The sequence below is a fragment of the Orcinus orca genome, chromosome 9, assembly GCF_937001465.1.
Source record: "Orcinus orca chromosome 9, mOrcOrc1.1, whole genome shotgun sequence".
NCBI classification, from domain to species: Eukaryota; Metazoa; Chordata; class Mammalia; order Artiodactyla; family Delphinidae; genus Orcinus; species Orcinus orca.
This window is the reverse complement of record NC_064567.1, coordinates 42,234,754-42,254,603: the sequence shown is the minus strand read 5'-3', so window position 1 is coordinate 42,254,603 and position 19,850 is coordinate 42,234,754. Positions and strand designations below refer to the sequence as shown.

General features: G+C 38.4%; 1 protein-coding gene across 5 annotated transcripts in view; it reads right to left on the bottom strand.

Moving 5' to 3' along the window:
• Positions 1 to 19,850, bottom strand: part of DPY19L1 (dpy-19 like C-mannosyltransferase 1) — a 95,943-nt gene that overhangs the window by 60,957 nt on the left and 15,136 nt on the right. For all 5 annotated transcript variants that reach the window (XM_033428298.2, XM_033428294.2, XM_033428295.2 and 2 more), the window contains exons 2-6: positions 19,811 to 19,835; positions 19,085 to 19,172; positions 16,024 to 16,161; positions 12,900 to 13,020; positions 12,128 to 12,221 (exon numbers count right to left, since the gene is read on the bottom strand). In XM_033428298.2, coding sequence (XP_033284189.1) covers positions 12,128 to 12,221; positions 12,900 to 13,020; positions 16,024 to 16,161; positions 19,085 to 19,172; positions 19,811 to 19,835 — 466 coding nt within the window. The remainder of the gene's footprint in view (positions 1 to 12,127; positions 12,222 to 12,899; positions 13,021 to 16,023; positions 16,162 to 19,084; positions 19,173 to 19,810; positions 19,836 to 19,850) is intronic.

The following is a 19,850-nucleotide window of genomic DNA, read 5'->3' as shown; positions in this document are numbered from 1 at the left end:
GCTGTTTTGTTCTGTTTTCTTCATTTACTCTTCTGTGAATTGTATGTTCACATTCTTGTCTGTTTTCCTATTGGATTCTCTGTTTCCCTATTTAAAGATTAGGGATACAAATTTTTTTACTGTCATGTGTGACAAAATCTTCTGATATAATTTACAGTGTATTCCGTCAGAAAAAAATTTTTAATTTTATGTAGTTAATTTCATAGTAAAATGTCAATATTTTAATTTATTTCTTCCGCATTTCCTGTCTTGTCTGTGAAGGTTTTCCTTACCTCAAAATTATATAGTGTTCTAATATACTATAGGTTATGGCGCAGCATCTTCCATGATTATATAGACAGCTTTGCTTAACTAATAAAGCAGGGAGGCAGACTTTCTGGTATATTCAGGCCCTGCATAGCCAGGAGGAGAGAATAAACTTTGCTTATCTACAAGGAATGTTCTAAGTTACAATCACTAGGAAATGATATGACTTGCAATAAATCCAAAGTAGTGTTCCCAGCAATTACCTTCCTACCCTCCGATCCTTAATGACTAACACATAGGTCATTTTATTTTGCTAAACAGAAAAGATGTAGTAATCAGAATACTTAAAATTGATTTTTTTTTTTCCATTACAGTTGATCAGTTGATATTTCAGCATTCCCTAGTGGTTAAAAAAAAAAGTTTCTTCTGCAATATTACCAACTACCACCTGTGAGAAAATATGAAAGTTCCTACTGTGCAAATTTGAAAGGATTCTGAGCTTGGCAAACATTTACCACATTTACTCAATCATCCCATTAATCTTTTGAGCCTTGATTTCCTTAGATATAAAATAAGGGGGTGAGAATGTAAAAGATCTTAAAAATACTTTTCAGTTCTAACGTTCAATAATTTTATAATTCTCTTCTTTCCCAAACTTTTCAGTGAAGCAGATTCAAACCAATCATCACATTTTGGTAGGCTGTGTTAATCTCAGAGGTTTTTACCTCTATTTACCAAAGAATGATGAAACACGCAAAGTTCAAAGAGAAAATGAAAGTAGTAATTCAAAATGATATTAAATTACCCTTGGAGTGAGTTTTCTTGCTGTATAAATGCTTAAGAAAGAGCATATGAGAGAATATTTTGGAAAGAAATCAATTAAGAGGATTTCCAGTCTCAAGTTTGAGATGTAATCCTCAGCACCTGCTAGCCCACCAGGCCTGGCTGAGAGCTGAGCATCTTCCCTTAAACTTAGAGGCAGGGATACTTTGGAGCATTAAGGAAAGAGAAAGTAAAGGTGAGAAAAAGAATGAGAATCAGGAAGGCTGAGAAAAGTTCTCAGCTTGGTCCTGCCAGTCTGTTATAAGCAAATCATTAATGCCTTTAAATTAACTCTTTGTCTGCCAGGGCCAAGAAAAATAATATTTTATTTACTAGATTGTGAACTTTCGATACATCACTGCAGCTGTTGGAGTGCCTAATACTGAGCCTCTCCTAGGGCAGAGATTCAAAAGGTATCTGAAGAGTAAGTGAAAACATAAAAACTATTCAATCAGAAGACTGTTGGCATTCATTTTGGGGGAATCTTGTGGTCAAACATACAACATCTCACGTCATTGCTACTGGGACCTCCATTCCACGGTGAAAAACTTCCTTCCCCATCAGCCTCAGCCTCTACCCAGATGCTTCCTTCTCCTGCCTTGAAACCTCACCTTGCTGTGAGAGTCACTCTGTCATGCTCCTGTATTGGCTCTTGACCTGGAGGTGAGGCCAGCAGCCACCTCTATTGTCACTTCCAGACACTGCTCCTGAGCCCTTCATTAAACCCTGCTCATCTCAGCTCATTTCTTCACTTGCCCTCCTCAGGGCTGTTATCTCCCACCACTCCAGCTCATTCCCCACTATTCACAGCTTTCTCCTTCCTCATAGGCACACCTAGCTTCTTAACCCTCTGTTGAGCACCACTGGAGAAAATTACACCAACGTGCAAACCTGTGCTGTCCTAAAATTATTTTAAAAAGAACAACTCAATCACAAAGCCTCATGAACTCTGCCTCCCAAATATCATGGAGTCTGTCCGCTTCTCTCCATCCAACCCCCACTATACTAGCTCAGGCCACCATCCCCTTCCACATGGACAATGGCAGCACCTTCCTGCACAGCTTCACTATATCCAGGCTCACTCCTCCTACAGTGTATTCTCTACATCATGCCATCATTAAAAATAAATTAATACGATCACACTAACACTATCCACTCAGTCCTTCATTGGCATCCCATTGTTCTCAGGAGGAAATTCAAACCCCTAAACACATCTAAAATGCCATGTGGGATCTGGTCCTGCATACACTTCCAGACCCCTTTCACTATTCTTCCTTCTTCCCCAAAACCTGTGCTCCTGTTGCACTGTCCTTGTCACAGTCCCACAGTGTACAAATAGCCTTGTGGGGGACTGGACTGATGGCAGAGCTGAGGCAGTCCTAGGGAGAGAGAATACCATGGTATCCTAGTAAGAGAGATGCTGGGATGTCCCAGAGAGACAGAGAATGCCAGGGTGTCCCAGGGAGGCAGAATGATAGGGTACAAATAAAGAAGTGCAAGGACGCCAGAGATATTCTGAAGGAAGAAACCAATGGGATTTTGTGACTACTTGGATTTCAGAGGTAACTAAAGGGGATAGTCATGGATATCTTCTCAGGGTTAGACTTGGACAACAAACAGTGTGGTCAAGTGTCATTTGCTGAGGGACTTCCCTGGTGGTGCAGTGGTTAAGAATCCGCCTGCCAATGCAGGGGACACGAGTTCAATCCATGGTCCGGGAAGATCCCACATGCCGCGGAGCAACTAAGCCCATGTGACACAAATACTGAGTCTGCGCTCTAGAGCCCCCAAGCCACAACTACTGAGCCCACATGCCACAACTACTGAAGCCTGTGCGCCTAGAGCCCGTGCTCCACCACAAGAGAAGCCACCGCAATGAGAAGTCCACGCACTGCAACCAAGAGTAGCCCCAGCCTGCGCAACTAGAGAAAGCCAGCGCACAGCAACAAAGACCCGACACAGCCAAAAATTTTAAATTTAAAAAAAAATGTCATTTGCTGAGATAATGACATAAAAGGGGGCAGATTTTGTAGAAAAGACACCAATATTTTCAACCAATAACTTTCATCAATTTAAGCATACTGAAGAGAAATACACATCTTTTAAATATTCATATACAACTGTTAGACCAAATGATTAAAGATGTGCTAGCAGGCCAAGTTAATAGAACATTCAAAAAACCAAAAAAAAACATGGAGCTGGAAAAGTTTGAGCTGGTTCAATTCACAGCCTACTTAAGACACGTTTTTAACCAAAAATCCAGCCTGCATAAACAGTAAATGCTTGATTTATTAATGAAGAACAAAAAAATGTCAAATAAAACAAGTGAAATTAGCATACAGAATAAGAAATTCAACTTTTCCTTAAAACGGGTGGAGGGCGGGGAAGGTGTAAGAAATTGATGTAAAAAATTAGTCTATTCTGCCACAGAGCCTAAAAAAAACACTGAGTCACTTCATAGGTGACTTGGGTTGGATCACGAGAAGACAGTGTTGGAAAACTGGTTATATTAATTATGACTATTCACTTCAGGTTAGAAAGGGGGTTATTAAGCAAAATTAAAAGGGGGTTTTGACATACAGACTAATCTTCCAGTCCCTCAAGGCTTCTGGAACCTGTCTATAAATAAAGTAGTTCTAAAAAAAATTCTGGTATCAAAGAAGCCACTATGAACCTCCAATGGCCAAAGATAATAGAGAAAAACAGAAAACCAGAATTGGATTTTCTTTGTACTCTGTGAGTGGTTGGTTCCTCATGTGGAAGGCATTTTCTGATGAGTAGCTATGTCTACAAAAGAGTGGCCAGGCTTTTCTCACAAAAGCTGAGAAGCAGTAAAGAACTTAGCAGAAACAGGTAGAGAAAGGTAAATATCCAAAGGAGAAGGAGAGTCAGGGACAGATCCGAGTGGTCACATAGGTACTGAGCAGCAAACATTAAATGTAGAGACCTTCATAAAGAAAATCATTTAAAAGTTCTCCTCAAAAAGCTCCCTTAATGCAATAAAGGGAATGGAAAAGAGAGACGGGGAATACTGCTTCCTGCCTTGGTGAGTGCACTTGAGCCCTCACACATAAGTGTCCACAAGAGGTGGGGGTGGGCAATTGTCACTGGTACCTGGTGTCACTTCTGCACTGAAGTGATTAAGAATCCAATGTGCCTCCACTCTCCATATAGAGGCTTCTGAGGTTGGTAAATGAAGAAGCTACAAGATGATTCCGACCTGTTCATTCTATAATAAAAGCCACTAGTCAGTAAGTCCCATCCACCTTACACCCTTCCAACCGGCTTTTACAAGCTACCTCGTTCTTAAAAATAAATGTCAAGCTAAGGATCACCAGGTTGTGAGGAAGCTTTCAGCGTGAAAAACAGAAACAAATACAAATTGAAGGGGGACCTGCAGTCAAGAGACAATGCAAGAAGCAGAAGAAAACTTCAAGCTCAAAACTCTTTAGGAGAGTTGGAAACCTCATAGAAAGTACAATAAAGTATAACAGATAAAATAAGGGAGGGAAAAAACTAGAAATTAGATTTCAATCCAAGAGTTCCATATCCAAACAATAGGATTTTGAGAAAAACAGAGACAATGGAGAAGAGAAAGTCATCCAAGGAATAATACTAGAAAATTTTCCCCAGAGCAGAAGAATACACATGTCCAAATGAACAGAACCCACAGGGTATCCAATGAAATGGATGAAACGAAATCTACCACATCATGACCTTTATTTAAGACATGAAAAAGAAGAACCCAAAAGCTGCCAGAGGGAAAAAAAAGCCACGTACAAAAGGAATTGATGGCAAAACAGAACTAAATTTTGAAAAGCCAAATTGAATTCTTAGAAGACAGTGGAACAAAGTCTGAGGAAAATAAAATACTAAAATCAGTCAAATCAAGTGAAAAAGTAAAATATAAAGTTCCAACATGCAAGCCTAGAGAGTGATCAGCCTAGTGTGGAACCAGAAGACAGGACTCTAAGAGGGAGGCCCCAGGGACTGGGGGGGGGAGAACTGAAACGGTGAATTTTATACATTTGGCAACATATAAATTAAGCATTTTACAGTTTAGTTGTGGTTCAGAATTAATCAGTATACAGAAACCAAAGGAAAACAAAATAATAGGCAATTACTAACTACAGGAAAGAAACTGTTACCATGTAAACAATTAATTACCCTACGTGACTCAGCAGTGAGCAATATTTACATGGTTATAAGAACCTAAGTATGGGCTACTGGTTTCCATGGTAGAATTGCTGAGATTTCAAAGATGTGAAAGTGGTTTCTCTGGACAAAGGAATGGATGGGTTATGGAGACAGACGGGGTAAGAAACTGCTGCTGCATTTTATCACAAAAAGCCAATAAGCCAAGGTCATGTATGTACACACAAAATAATGACAATTAACTTTAAAAACACACTAATAAGTCTCTTACCCAGCTGTAGAATATAATTAAAAAAGTAGTTCAATAAACTTATTTGGGGACCTGTTGATATTTGTCAGACAAAGAGCTATGAGTAAAACAATCATAAAAATCTTCCAGACAACATTAAAACAGATGTTCTTATTCATCACTAAAGGAAATAAAATAGTATATTTTATTAATTTTGGCTTGAAAAACCATTAGAACAGAAACTTCAAAAAAACAAACTGAAACGTCACAAATCGTCAGACCATCCCAAACTATGGGGCACACTTCTATAGGGAGGAGGATGAATTGGGGAGAGATGTGCAATCAAAGAAATACACATTCAGGGAAACTGAAATGCCACACACAGCCTGCTACCTTTCATTTCAATTTGTAATGTGTCAACAAAATTATTCTAAGAAAAATTAATGGATCACAAAATCACATATATGAGTACTAAAAACAGAGCAAAATAGGATCCTAAAAAATAGTAATATTAAAAAGAGTAAACTTACATGTGTCAAACTAAAAAAACAATGTCCACAGTTTTTCAAAACTAAACAATATACCATATTTAAGAATATATACATAGGTGGTAAAGTGATAAAGAAAAGCAAGGAAAAACTTAGACCAAAAGTTAGGATGCCATTTCCTCTGAGGCCTGGGAGAAGGGAAGAAAATGCATTAAGGAGGAATTTTAAGTGAATGAAAGCTTCCAATAATGATATTTCTTAATTTGAGTGATGGGCACACAGGTGTTCACTTTACTGTTGTTTAAAAATATATGTAAATATTTTATACAATTCCACAGGGAGGACACATTTCACACATAAAAAAGTTTCCTAAGAGAGGATAGTGGGTACTACAGTAGGTAATGTACTCAAATCACAGAGATGCACGAAATATAAAGTAAGGAATTTCATATAGCTGTTTCTTTTAAGACCCTAAAAGTAAAGTTCAGTAAAAGTATTTTCCATGGAGGACAACAAACAAGTGTGCAAGTAGGCAGCAGGGCCTGGAGAGTTACCAGACCGTGTAAGTGGACTCAGAGTCATCAACTCTACTCAATGCTCAATGATTTCTAAAGAAGATCTGCTCAGATGATCTAGAACAGAGAGCTACATGCTGAAAGAGCCTAAAAATCAAAAAGGGGTATTTTCTGGGCACCCTGCAGTAGAACAGTGAATGGAAAAGGGCTCAAAGATTCTATTACAAGATCTAAAAATCATACTCAAACTTAGGTGCTTTAATGATTCTCTATTTCTCGCCTTAAGAATTGTGGGAGGGACTTTCCTGGTGGTACAGTGGTTAAGAATCCACCTGCCAATGCAGGGGACATGGGTTCGAGCCCTGGTCCGGGAAGATCCCACATGCCACGGAGCAACTAAGCCCATGAGCCACAACTACTGAGCCCACGTGCCACAACTACTGAGCCCACGTGCCACAACTACTGAAGCCCACATGCCTAGAGCCCGTGCTCCACAACAAGAGAAGCCACCGCAATGAGAAGCCTGCGCACCACAACAAAGAGTAGCCCCCACTCACCACAACTAGAGAAAGCCCGCTTGCAGCAACGAAGACCCAACGCAGCCGTTAATTAATTAATTAATTTTTAAAAAAGAATTGTGGGAAAGGAATTATTGTCCATCCTTCAGCTACAGTTTTTATGAGAGGTGTAGAAATTCTAAAGATGGTGGCAGCCATAATCAGTGAGAGACTAAAGAGAAAATTAAGCACAAAAAGACAGGAACAGAGTCCCTATAGGCTGTTCACAGCACTTCTCCGTGAAAACCTTGAGTGGTTTTATGCATTATTTTACCATCCTTAGATTAAAACCAAACAAAAGAATGGCTTGGCTGGCTGCCAGGTAATCACTGTAAAAGGGGCAGGTGGTACAGGTGGATGGGACCACATCCTCACCACTGGTGAGACCAGACTGCAGTAGAGGAAGGAACAGGAGTTTTAAAGATTAGATTGGGGGTGACAAGGATACCCAATGGGTAGTCCAATTAAAAAATCTTGCTTCAATTTTGTCCTTTGAGAGGGAAAGGTAAGAGATGCACATATTCCTTGGCAGAAGGGAAGGAACCAAGAAAGACAGACTGAAGGATGGTGACAAATAAAGAATAACTACGTGGGCTTCCCTGGTGGCGCAGTGGTTGAGAGTCCGCCTGCCGATGCAGGGGACACAGGTTCGTGCCCCGGTCTGGAAAGATCCCACATGCCGTGGAGCGGCTGGGCCCGTGAGCCGTGGCCGCTGAGCCTGCGTGTCCGGAGCCTGTGCTCCGCAATGGGAGAGGCCACAACAGTGAGAGGGTCACATACCGAAAAAAAAAAAAAAAAAAAGAATAACTACGTGGTAGCAAGTAGGGATGAACTCTGTAACAGCAACAGGGGGATGAGCCTTAAAACAAAAACACATCTTCAAATGGACATCCCTTTTTCAGGACTAATTCTGTCCTAAATTAATTTTCCACTAATAGAAATATTCACCCTCAAAAAACAAAGTTTGTTTTGACTTCCTTTGAATTTCAAAGCAAGGCAAAAGGATGAAACCAACTAACTGGGGAAATAAACATACTTCTGGGACACACACATGCCCAGACAGACACCTCTATCAGAAGTAACAGAGACAGGAAACACGTGGAGTAGGAGGAGGGAAGGAGAGAGAGTTGATATGGAGAGGACAGGCCTCCTTGGTTAAAAGGGCTTTCAAATTCCCACTTTCAGTTTTCATGAGGCCCAAATACTTTGCTTCCTGTCCCTAATACCACAAGACCTCTGTATCCCAGTACCACACTCCTTCTTTTATTTGAGCTAGTCAGAGTATTTCTGGTGCGCTATTTCCAAAAAGAACTAAAAAATCCTGTTTAGAAACTCTGTTATTATTTGTACACATCTTTTATATCAATGAAATTTATAATAAATTTTAGGTATATGTATATTTTTTCCCGAGAGTTGGCTATTAAACATTTACCAGCACACCACTGCTTCAGGGTAAATATTAATAGCTATACATACCATCCAATCTACTCTTACTTAACAATGCACAGTGGACTAGTGAAGAAGCATCCCACACTCCAGAATAATATTAAAATCAAACTGAATGACAAAGAACGAAAGGATTAATATTACTTGCATGATATCTGCCCTTCAGGTCCAACAAGAAAAGCTTGCATTTATCAATAAGAGATTCCACTCCTCAGGAATGTATTGAATTCCCCTCAAAAGAAGCAATGGGGACTTTCGTAACAGCCTACTAACTACTCTCCTACGTTCCCTCCCCCTGGTAGAACAGAGACTTGCACACGCGGGGTCTTGAGAAACTGGCCTCCAGAAACTGTCAGTCTGTGGCTGAGAAATACCAGGGTATCTTATGAAATAAATAACTGTAACTATGTCTTCACAACACAGCTTTTAGAAAACAATCAACAATAGGTGTTTTAAAGAAACACCAAAATCCTGAGAATTCCAGACAAGAAGGTACATCAGAGAAATAGGTTGTGTTTGCAAAAACATCTTACTTCATCTCCTTAAGTCAGAGGTTGGCAGCCCAGCCCCATTTCACCATTTGGCTATGTTTTCTATTTTCCCTTCTACTTCCATTTCCGGTGAAATAAACTGGCTTATTTGACTTCAGAAAACGTGTGTGTGTGTGTGTGTGTGTGTGTGTGTGTGTGTGTGTGTGTGTGTGTATATATTTAGTTTAAAAACAAATATACTTCTGGATTTTAAAATGTCATACTCAATCTGCCTATAAATTTCTAATCTGCTAAACAAATATCAACTTTTATTTCTCAATAGAAACACAATTTATAAAAAAGATTCTAAACTCAGTTGAAGATATCCTCCTCTTTATTCTTAACCTACACGTTAAGAAGCCTGCAGCGTTATCCCACTTTATAAAATTAGAAGGGTGACAAACCTAACAATCAAGGAAGAAAACATTAAGAACTACCTCTCATTGGACACCTCTAAAAATACTCATGTCAAGAACACTTAAAAATGCAATGAAAAAAACTGATAGAAAAAGTGACAGAAGACGTGATTCAACATACTATAAACCAGGGTCACTACTGGAGTATAATTTACACACCTGGGCCCCCAGGGTGCAGTGCAACAGGCAAGAGAATGCAAGTGGCTCCACAGTGCACAAGAACCGGGTGTCATTTGGGGATGGGTGGACGGTCCTAGAGTTTCGGATGTGTTTGGACAGGACTAAAGACATTATTTAGGGAAAAGAAAATGTGTGACACTAGTGGGGTCTCTATATCCAAGCACAGCTCCAGAGGGTAAACCACCAGGTACAAGAGTCGGACAACATCAAAGGAGCCAGCTGGGGCACAAAGCAGTAAAGTGGGTGAAGCTGAAACAGGATGCAGCCCTCAGAGCTGGGAGAAGAACCAGAGACAGCTAGTTGGCAAGACCCAAATCCTCTTAAGGTAAAGTCAATCCCTCCTGCTACCCTAAGCAGTGAATGTTCTATGGATGTTTTTTTTTTTAATCCTAAAACTACAATAAGAGATTAGACTTTACACCACAACTCAGCACATGTACATCTACACACATATATACAATAAGCAACAAACAGAAGTTTCTCTAAATAACACCTATTTTATAATGGTATACTTTATTTTTTACATTTGTGTTCTTTTTCATGTAAAAAAGTTGCTGGGCCTAACTGACTAAATTGATTTTAAAATCCCCTAGGTAAAGCCCCGCAATTTGACAGACTCTGTGCTGAAGTAGTCACTGGCTGACTTTGGGGGCAGGTGGGTGTCAAGGGTCACATGAGATCATAGCTCAGCTTGAATCCTGTCCCTCTATTGGTCAAATTTCTGATTTCCTTCACTTGCTTTGGAAGTGGTTTCAAACCAGCCTGACATTAAGGTCATTCATCAACCAGCCCAACTCATTTCCCCAATCTTCATCTTCCACAACGCCTCCTCAATCATCTGCGTCCCAGTAAAACTGATCTGCTTGTAACCCCTCCATATCCCAGATTTTCCACCTTTGCTCGCCCCTGGGATTCTTTTCTCCTCCACCTATCCAAAATGCTCTGACCCTCCAAGGCGGAGCTAAATCGACTGCTCACACAGAACAAATTTCTCCTGCCTCCAGAACTGTAAGCACTTTATCCTTGCTGTCTATCTTCTACTGACACACGCCTACCACCACTGCCATCTCTCACCTCACCCCACCACCATGCTCTCAGAACCCAAACATGCAGTCTCAAAAAGAGACCACTTGGTATGCACTTTATGTGCTGACTGAACAAACGAACATGTAGGGAGCATACTGCTGTCTGCGGACTAAAAAATCTCAGGCCAGGGCCCAAACCACCAAGAATCCCTCAACCAAAACTAGAACCTCATATTCTCTGCCGCAGATATTGTGCCTTCAGCCTCTGAAACAGTTGTTATAGCAAGCATTATACGAAAATGATACTGAATATTTACTTTAATAAATGTTTAGAAATTCTTTCAATTGAAAAACAGCATAACTATAGATTAGCAATTTAGTAATAATGCCATGTTCCATGTTTTAACTTCTCTTACTTAAAATCTAATTTCCCAAATGTAATAAAGCTATCCATAAGACAGCTGGGTAGTACTTAGCAAAATGGATAGATCCCCTCAAACTCATCTAACTTTGGCTTCTCATGAGACAAGGCACACTGGCCTTGCTTTCCTTCAAGTCAGCCTCCTCTCCTGATGACCAGATACTTTGGTTAAGTTATTTCTGTGTGTCTTGTTTCAAAAACAAAATTTTTCACATCATCTTTTAATCATGAGTTTTCATTTCGGTCTCCCCCAATTACATAATTAAAAGAACTTTCTTTGATGCTAATATTTCTGACTTTGCTCTAAGTATCTTAAATCTCTATGCAAATATATTTTAAGTTGATCTTCTAATAGCTTCCTCATTTGACAAATATTTATCAAGCAACTGCTATACACTCAAACACTGAGCTAGGATGCAATAGACTCTTTGAGGCACTAAACTAAGAATGCCACACTTCCAAAGCAAAGAAGATAACAGGATAATAGCAGATTCACACTCATTAACCCAAATTGAAAATCACATACATACGCTATATTTCTGTACCGCAAAGAATCAGTAAGAAGTAAAAAAGAAAATTCTAAAGATACTCTGAAGGTAAAATAGTTCAAGCAAGTAATGTAAGGAATGGTCAAAAAAAAGAAGAAACAGAAATACAAAACACAGAAAGTTTGTCTATCTTTTAGTTTTAGAAATGCTGCTCAACTATGAAGTAAATGAGGTCAGATATTCAATATCTGTATAGAATATATTTCTATTTAACATCAGCAAAATAGTCATTAACACCATTTGATAATGAGTGGTTCTTTCCTTTATATTTTATGTAAACAGTATATACTGCTTATGCACAAATGCCTATGAATATTTAATATTTATCAAATATCCCCATCCTGCTCTACTTAAACCTTTAAAATTATTTTAAATGTGGCTAGCTAAGCCAATGGTAAAATCATTCAAATGGGAAATAATTTTGTATCTACAAATAGATATATTAGAAATGACATTGTTATAAAACTGAACTATAAGTCAATTATCCCACTATTCTTACTATTCTAGTATATAATATTATAAACACATATGAAAAATGAATAGTCTTACCTTAAATATGTGCCATATATGAAGAATAATGCCATCATTAGTCCATTTAAAATAAAAATTACAGCAACATAAAAGCAAGCAGGATCTCCCAATCCTTTAAAAATAAAGAAAAAATATGCTCTAACTATAAATTATGTGTCTGGCAATTTACATTAAAATGTGCTTATTTTGAAAATGGTTGCCATATATATTAAATGGTTGCCTTGGTTCCCATATGAACACATGACACTAGTGTGGAACATAGATGAGAGCAGAGTAGTAACTACTGTGGTTTCAAAACAGGGCTGAAAATTCACGGACACTCCTCCTGTAGAGGTACGGGGTCTATGCCCCTGCTTCTGAGTCTGGCTGGGCTTGTGACTGCTTCAATAGATCATGGCAGAAGCCATATTGAAGACGCCATGCAGTATCAACTTAGAGCCCTGAGCTACCACATGAAAAGCCTAACTATCCTGAGGTACTATGCTACACAAAAGCCCAAGTTACATGAAAAGGGCACATGTAAGTGTCACAGTTGAGTCTCAGTTGGGCCCAGCCTTGCAGGTACAAGTACCATGCAGGTACTTACATTCTGGCTCTAAGTGAAGTAGCCCCAAGTTAATTCCAGTCTTCCCAGCCATTTGAGTCTAGCAGAGTCCTCTGACATAGTGGAAACCAACCAACCATCCTATACCCTGCCCAAATTCCCTACTTTCAGAAGCTGTACACCATTAAGTTTGCAGGAAATTTATTATGCTGCAACAGACAACTGGACAATATCATAGAAACTTGCCTTCACAGCTTTCAATAGGGCTGAGTCCTTCTCCTCTGGTAACTGTCCAACATATCTTGGTTTGAATACCAATCAAGTCCATTATTTTGATATAAATCCTGTACCAGCTGGCTAAGACTACCTAATTTTTTTAAAAAAAGAGAGACACCATAAGAAAAAAATATTATCCTCAATAGTTTCCTTACTAGAATATTTTTGAGATTTTTTGATAATTATCAAACTTTCCCTTCCTGTACCATCCACTTGGGTCCCTTTAAATCTAGTAAAAGGACCTTCACAATCCCCTGTGTAGATTCTTCACTGGTCAGTCTTCACCAGTGCATGGCCTCTCATGGGTAAGAATAAAATATAACAAGAAATATGCAAATCTGTAATTTTCAAAAGCTATAAAACTCGACTAAGGGGCATAAAGGAAGAGTTGAACAAACAGAAAGATAATCTGTCTTCCTGAATAGATCTAATTTTTCAAGATGTGAATTCTTCCTCAAATTAATTCATAAACATAACACAATGCTAAGCAAAATCCCAAGTGTCTACTGAGATGCATTATATGGAAAAATGACAAAAAGGAGATAACTGAAGAAAATGTCCTAACAGATAACAAAATTTGTTACTTACATAATTAAATAGTGTGATACTGGCACAAGAATAGCCAGACAGATCAAAGTAACCATGGTGGAGGCAGTGGAGTGCCACCCAGATCCCCCTTCAAGGCTGAGGCACTCATTCCCCTAGCAGCTGGGAGGGTTGGTGGCCGACAGCTCCCAGCTGAGTCCCTCTCTGGGAGCTACCCTCTGCTGAAGAGAGTAAATTCACTGAAGATCATACCCCTCCCAAGGGCAACTGCATCCAATGTCTAACTACTCAACAGGGGGAGGTATAAAGGCCAGGGGCCCTTGCCTCAGGTAGGACAACTCTGCGGGGTCATCCCAGTTCCAGAGCTTCCCAGGGGATTGGCTGAGGCCTTTGCTGTGACTGCATCACAGCTCAGCTCTCCTCTTCCTCCTCCTACTTCCTTCATCCCCCTTCAGATGTTGCCCCCAAGGGCTTTCCCCTATACACTTCCTGTGTGCACATCTCCTCTTTTCCAGGACCTCAACCTAAGGTAACACTGAACACGAAGTCCAAAAGCAGATGCAAGCATATATGTATAATAATTCTGGATATAATAAAGAAGCAGGGAGAAGACGGACCACTCATCCAAGTGTTAGGTTACACAGAAGACCACTTTGAAAACATATAACGTTAGATCCCTACCCCAACACTGAGCATCCAGACGAATTCCAGATAAATTAAAAATGTAAATCTCAAAAACATAATTATAACAATTAAGAATGAAGATTTTTTACATATGAATGACTAAAAACCATAAATCTAAAAGCTTCACAGATATCTCTGAACAGAAAAAATACATTCTCGTCATACTGTACAAAACTAAAAGGCAACAAAAAGCTGGAGAAAATATCTTATCATATAGTATAGTATTAACATCCTGCATATAATAAATGAGCGCTTATAAAATATCAATAAAAACATAGACAAAGGGCATGAATAAGCAATTATTTTTAAAAGTGAAAATGCATTTTAAGATATAGCATTGAATAAAATATACATACACACACATATATACAGCAATGAACAAAATACTTCATGTGATCTTAACTTTTTTCAGCCTATTAAATTAGCAAGGATGCAGGGAAACAAGCATTTTCAGAAAAACTGCTAGTGGGAATATAACCTATCTAGAAAGCATTTTGGCAACATGTACCAAAATCATTAAAGCATATATTCTGTTGAACTAAATAGTTCCACATCAACATATTCATAGTTTAAAAAAACATAAGAATGTATGTAAAGATTTCGCTTCAAGGATGCTTATTGCAGCTTTAGATCTTTTAAAAGTTGAAAACAACCCAAGTTTTCATAAAAGATGGACTAAATAAACAATGGTAGATTGTATATACAGCCATAAAACATGATGCTGTTGAAGAAAAGATGACTTAGGAAGATGGTTTTAAATATTCTTAAAAGACAGGGCTTCCCTGGTGGCGCAGTGGTTGAGAGTCCGCCTGCCGATGCAGGGGACACGGGTTCGTGCCCCGGTCTGGGAAGATCCCACATGCCGCGGAGCGGCTGGGCCCGTGGGCCATGGCCGCTGAGCCTGCGCGTCCGGAGCCTGTTCTCCGCAACGGGAGAGGCCACAACAGTGAGAGGCCCGTGTACCGCAAAAAATATATATATATATATTCTTAAAAGACAAAAAGCACTTATAAAAAATGTTAATGTGTTGTGTGATCCCATTGCTGTAAAAGTAAATGTGTACATGGTTATAGAAAGTACTCAATAAGTACTTTGGTGATTATTTATTGGTCTCTATCTCCTCTATCTCTATTGCCTTACTAATCAATCAGGCTAACTCAGTTGATCTGGAAGTTGGACTCCACTCACTCAATGCGAAATGACCAAAAGCCCTGCTTCGTGCTGGTACTGAGCCCGGGCTTGAGATCCCACAGAGACCATGGCCCTGGCATCAGGCAGCATGCCTTCTAGAAGCATCAGCACGCTAAGAAGGGGGAGCCCAGGGGACGTACGCCTAACAGGAGAACCTCAAGGAGGAGTCACTGAGGAAGTTACATCTCAGGTTGGTCCTGGAGAATGCTTAGGGATGCATCAAATGAAGGAGGGATGGTGAAGGAGAGGCCAAAGGTTACTGATATCACTGCCTTCCTATCTCAGGTCCTTTCTTCCACTCCCACAGGGGAAAAGTACATTCAATTAAATGAAGAATCCCAGATAAGGAAGAAACATTATTTGGCAAATGACATGTACAAGGAATGGCGCTCCTCTGCTATAATCCCTATAAACATACCAAATCTAGACAGTTTTCATACTTTGTAAACCATGCAATCATACTAATCATTCCCATAAAATCAGTTAAAGACCCCCAAAATTAATAATGATCTTTTTTCCATATTCCTTTCCAAGAAAAGATACACGTTTTCTTTAAAAAAAAAAAAGAAAATTTAATATACTGAACTACATCTTAGATTTAGAATCAGCATTTAATATAAGTAATACTTTAAAAAGTAAAAAAAAAAAAATCACAATTGAAAAAGTATCTTACCTCAGGGTAAAGATTGAACCTTTTTAATGTATTAATAACAAGGGGATATTCAGTCAGCTTATCATTCATAATCATCCATACTCCATCCAAAAACGAGGGTGCTTCCACAATAGTCTTAAAGTAGGAATAATACAGTCCCTGAAACAAGCACATGTTATGATTAAAAGGACATAATCACTATGCCTCTTATTAGGTTAAAAAAAAAACTTAAACATACTGCTTTTGAAAAATAAAGCAATCAAGAAAGTAACAGCTACAATTAATTTCATAGGTTTCTGATCACTAATAAATGCTCAGGTTGCAAAAACTTACATATCTTAGTATAACCTTGTCTTAATTGAAACAATTGATCTCAAAATAGCTTCAAAAATAGTTTCAACATTTAAAAAGTAATATAGGGCTTCCCTGGTGGCGCACTGGTTGAGAGTCCACCTGCCGATGCAGGGGACACGGGTTTGTGCCCCGGTCCGGGAAGATCCCACATGCCGCGGAGCGGCTGGGCCCATGAGCCATGGCCGCTGAGCCTGCGCGTCCGGAGCCTGTGCTCCGCAATGGGAGAGGCCACAACAGTGAGAGGCCCGCGTACCGCAAAAAAATTTTTAAAAAAGAATAAAAAGTAATATAACTCAGACAGCACGCTTCATTTAAGAAACCCCTATAACCCATACTAACTGAAGTGTTAGTAAAGGCTATCTTACGAACAGGATGAGTTTACTATGGAACCTAAGTTTACCATGAACCAACGCAATCATCCTCAGCCAAAAACATTTCCCCCTAAATGCTTATTTGAATCCTCAAAATGGTGCTATCAGCCACCTTTCCTCCAGAGTTATATGTAAAAATACAAATATATTAGGAAGGCTACACACTGATGTATTACATGTAAGTTACATTCAGATGCCAGCTAGTTTTACAGACTATTTTCCTTCTTCTCAGCTCAGCATAAGGTAAGTACCCTGCAGGACCAGGGCTCTGAGGGTGGAAGAGAGGGACAGTGGTAGTACTCCCATTTTGAGGAAAATAATTTTTTACTTTGACATGCTAATTATGAAAGATATCAAGGTTGGAATACTACATGGGACAAAAAACAAGCAAGTACTAGAAGCCTTATGAGGGAGCAGAAGTGGCAGCATAGGGCAAAACAGATGAACCAATTCCATCTGCTATACAGTTTTGTCTAGAGCTCCCCTGGTAGCCAGTACCATTAGCTATCAAACTCTAAACTCACCTTAAGGTTTATAAATATCAAAGTGATTTGCCTACCCAGAAAAGGAAAAGAATGGTTCTTGATACCATGGTATTTAGCTCTCATATCACTGTTTTTTTAAATACTTCCTACTGTACTAGGTTGAATAATGTCCCCCAATATTTCATGTCCACTAAAACCTGTGAATGTGACCTATGTGGAATAGGCTCCTTGCAAATGTAATCAAAATAAAATGAGGTAATACTGGATTAGGTGGACTCCAAATGCAAAATAACTGATATCCTTATAACAGCAGGGAAATTTAAACACAGAGGTATAACGGAAAACTGCATGAAGACAGAGGCAGAGATTGGAGTGATTGTACCTCCAATGCAAGCCAAGGATTGCCAGAACCATGAGAAGCTAGGAAGGAGTCTCAGAGAAAACATGGGACAGCCAGCACCTTGATTTCAGACTTCTAGCCTCCAGAACCATGAGAGAATAAACTTCTGCTCTTTTAAGGCACCTAGTTTATTGTACTTTGTTATGAGAGCCCCAGGAAACTACAACCTACCTTGTAGGTTTGATTTTGGAACCATGTGAATATCTTATATAATTAAAATTTAAAAACAAAATATTTTACATGCCTAAATAGCAAAAAAAAAAAAAAAAAAAAAGAAGAAGAATTAATTATTTATCTAGTTGGGAGAGGATTTCAAACAACTTTAAGACATATCAATAGTAATTTTACTGTACACCCCTAATGGAATATATCCTAAAGTCAAAAAGAGCTGCAAGAAAGTTTTAAATTATTTTCAGTAATCATTTTGAATAATATCTTTGATACTTTTATTCCTCAAGTATAAGTAATTTGAAACCAAGATTCTCAAGCTAACAGAAAAGATACAAATTTAATATCAAAAAAGTAAAAACCACCTAAAACTAAATTTGAATTTAGAAATATAAATCAATAATTTATTTTCTCCTTTTAAAAAACTGTTTCCTAATTCTGTTTACTAAAAAGGCCTAGACACAATGGCCAATCTAATATAAAGTATTATCAGTGAGCACCTCTAGAACCAAAATTGTGGTCTCTAAATACCATGTGCTACTGAAAGGAATCAGGGCTCCTTGGAAAACTGGATGATTCCAGGTCTGGAGAGGAAATGTCTTGTAGTACCAGCAAGTAAGGAAGCTACAGAATACTAGTGAGGTCATGTCAAGGAGACAGAGAGAACTGCAAGGGCTCTCACCAGCTAAAGACAGGTAAGTTTAAAAAATATGTTAAAATCTATCAGGCCATAATGGTACTCCAAAAGGAGTACCAACAGAACTCCATTGGTCACCACTAGAAGATGCTAGGGAACCAACTCATTTTTCTGAAAAGTTGTAATAAAAAGAAAGAATCAAGCATTTTCCTGTCTTTCCTGTGAAGTGTACCTCAGAGAAACAAACCAAATAAGTATTGTGGGAAAGTTCTTCTCTACAGAGGAATTATGGTTATTAAACGCCCATTCCCCCAGGTAATTTAAACACTGGTTGATCTTTGATGACATTAAGTAATTGCTCTTCATTATTTTCAAGTATGACAATGATACTGTAGTTAACAAAAAAAAGTCCTTTGTTTTGAGACACATATGAAAAATATTTACAGATGAAACGATATCTGAGGTTTCCTTTAAAAAGAGATGGGTGTGTGAAGATGTAGATGACAGAAAAATGGGTATGTGTCCTCAGTTGTTGAAGCTGGGAGAATGGGTAGGGGGAGTTGTCTACTCTTCCTACTTTGGAACATCTTTGAAAACTTCCAGGATGAAAAGCTTAAAATGTTTAGATTACTAAACTACTATAATAAAATATTACATGAAAACTAACCATTTCAGTGCGAAAAGCCATCTCCCTTTCCAATGTTGAGAGGTGAGAAAAATGACGATCATTTTCAAAGAGGTGTGTGATATGGCTCCTGTAAAACAAAAGAGTAACAAAGCAACAGTGTTGAAACTTATACTAAGTATAATTTTAAAAGAAACTCTAAAAGCAAAAAACAAAAAATCTATATATTTGCAACTCATTTTGTGATAAAACTCAAACACAATGGTATGCATATTTGTTTTTCCACTCAGTATATCTTACATTTCTACTAAACTTTCTCTCTATAAGAATTTTAAAAGCTAATTCAAATTAGATTTTAAAATTAGAATGAACCAGAATAATGACGTTTTAAGCCAAGTAAAATAAAATTATAGATTAAACTATAAATGTCATTGGGTTACCATTTCAGAAACGTCTGATTTATGAAATTCATATTTCTTTCTATCCAGAAAATTAAAAGAATGAATCTTCCTCTCAACATGAACACTATATTAATGTTAAGGGAAGGAGAGTCTCAAATATAACCTCTTTAATAATAGATCTTTTTTATTAAAAAATTGCATTATTCTGGCTCTGATTTATGAATTAAACTACATTTTCAGACTAGTGTGCTGCATGTAATAATATACATTCATCCTTAAACTGAAATTATTCATATATATATGAGAAATAGTTTGGTAGGCTATAAACATCTGCATAAAATATACCATAGGAGAAAAACAATCTTACCAGTGCAACACTGCTGCAAAGGCAGCTGCAAGAAAAAAGA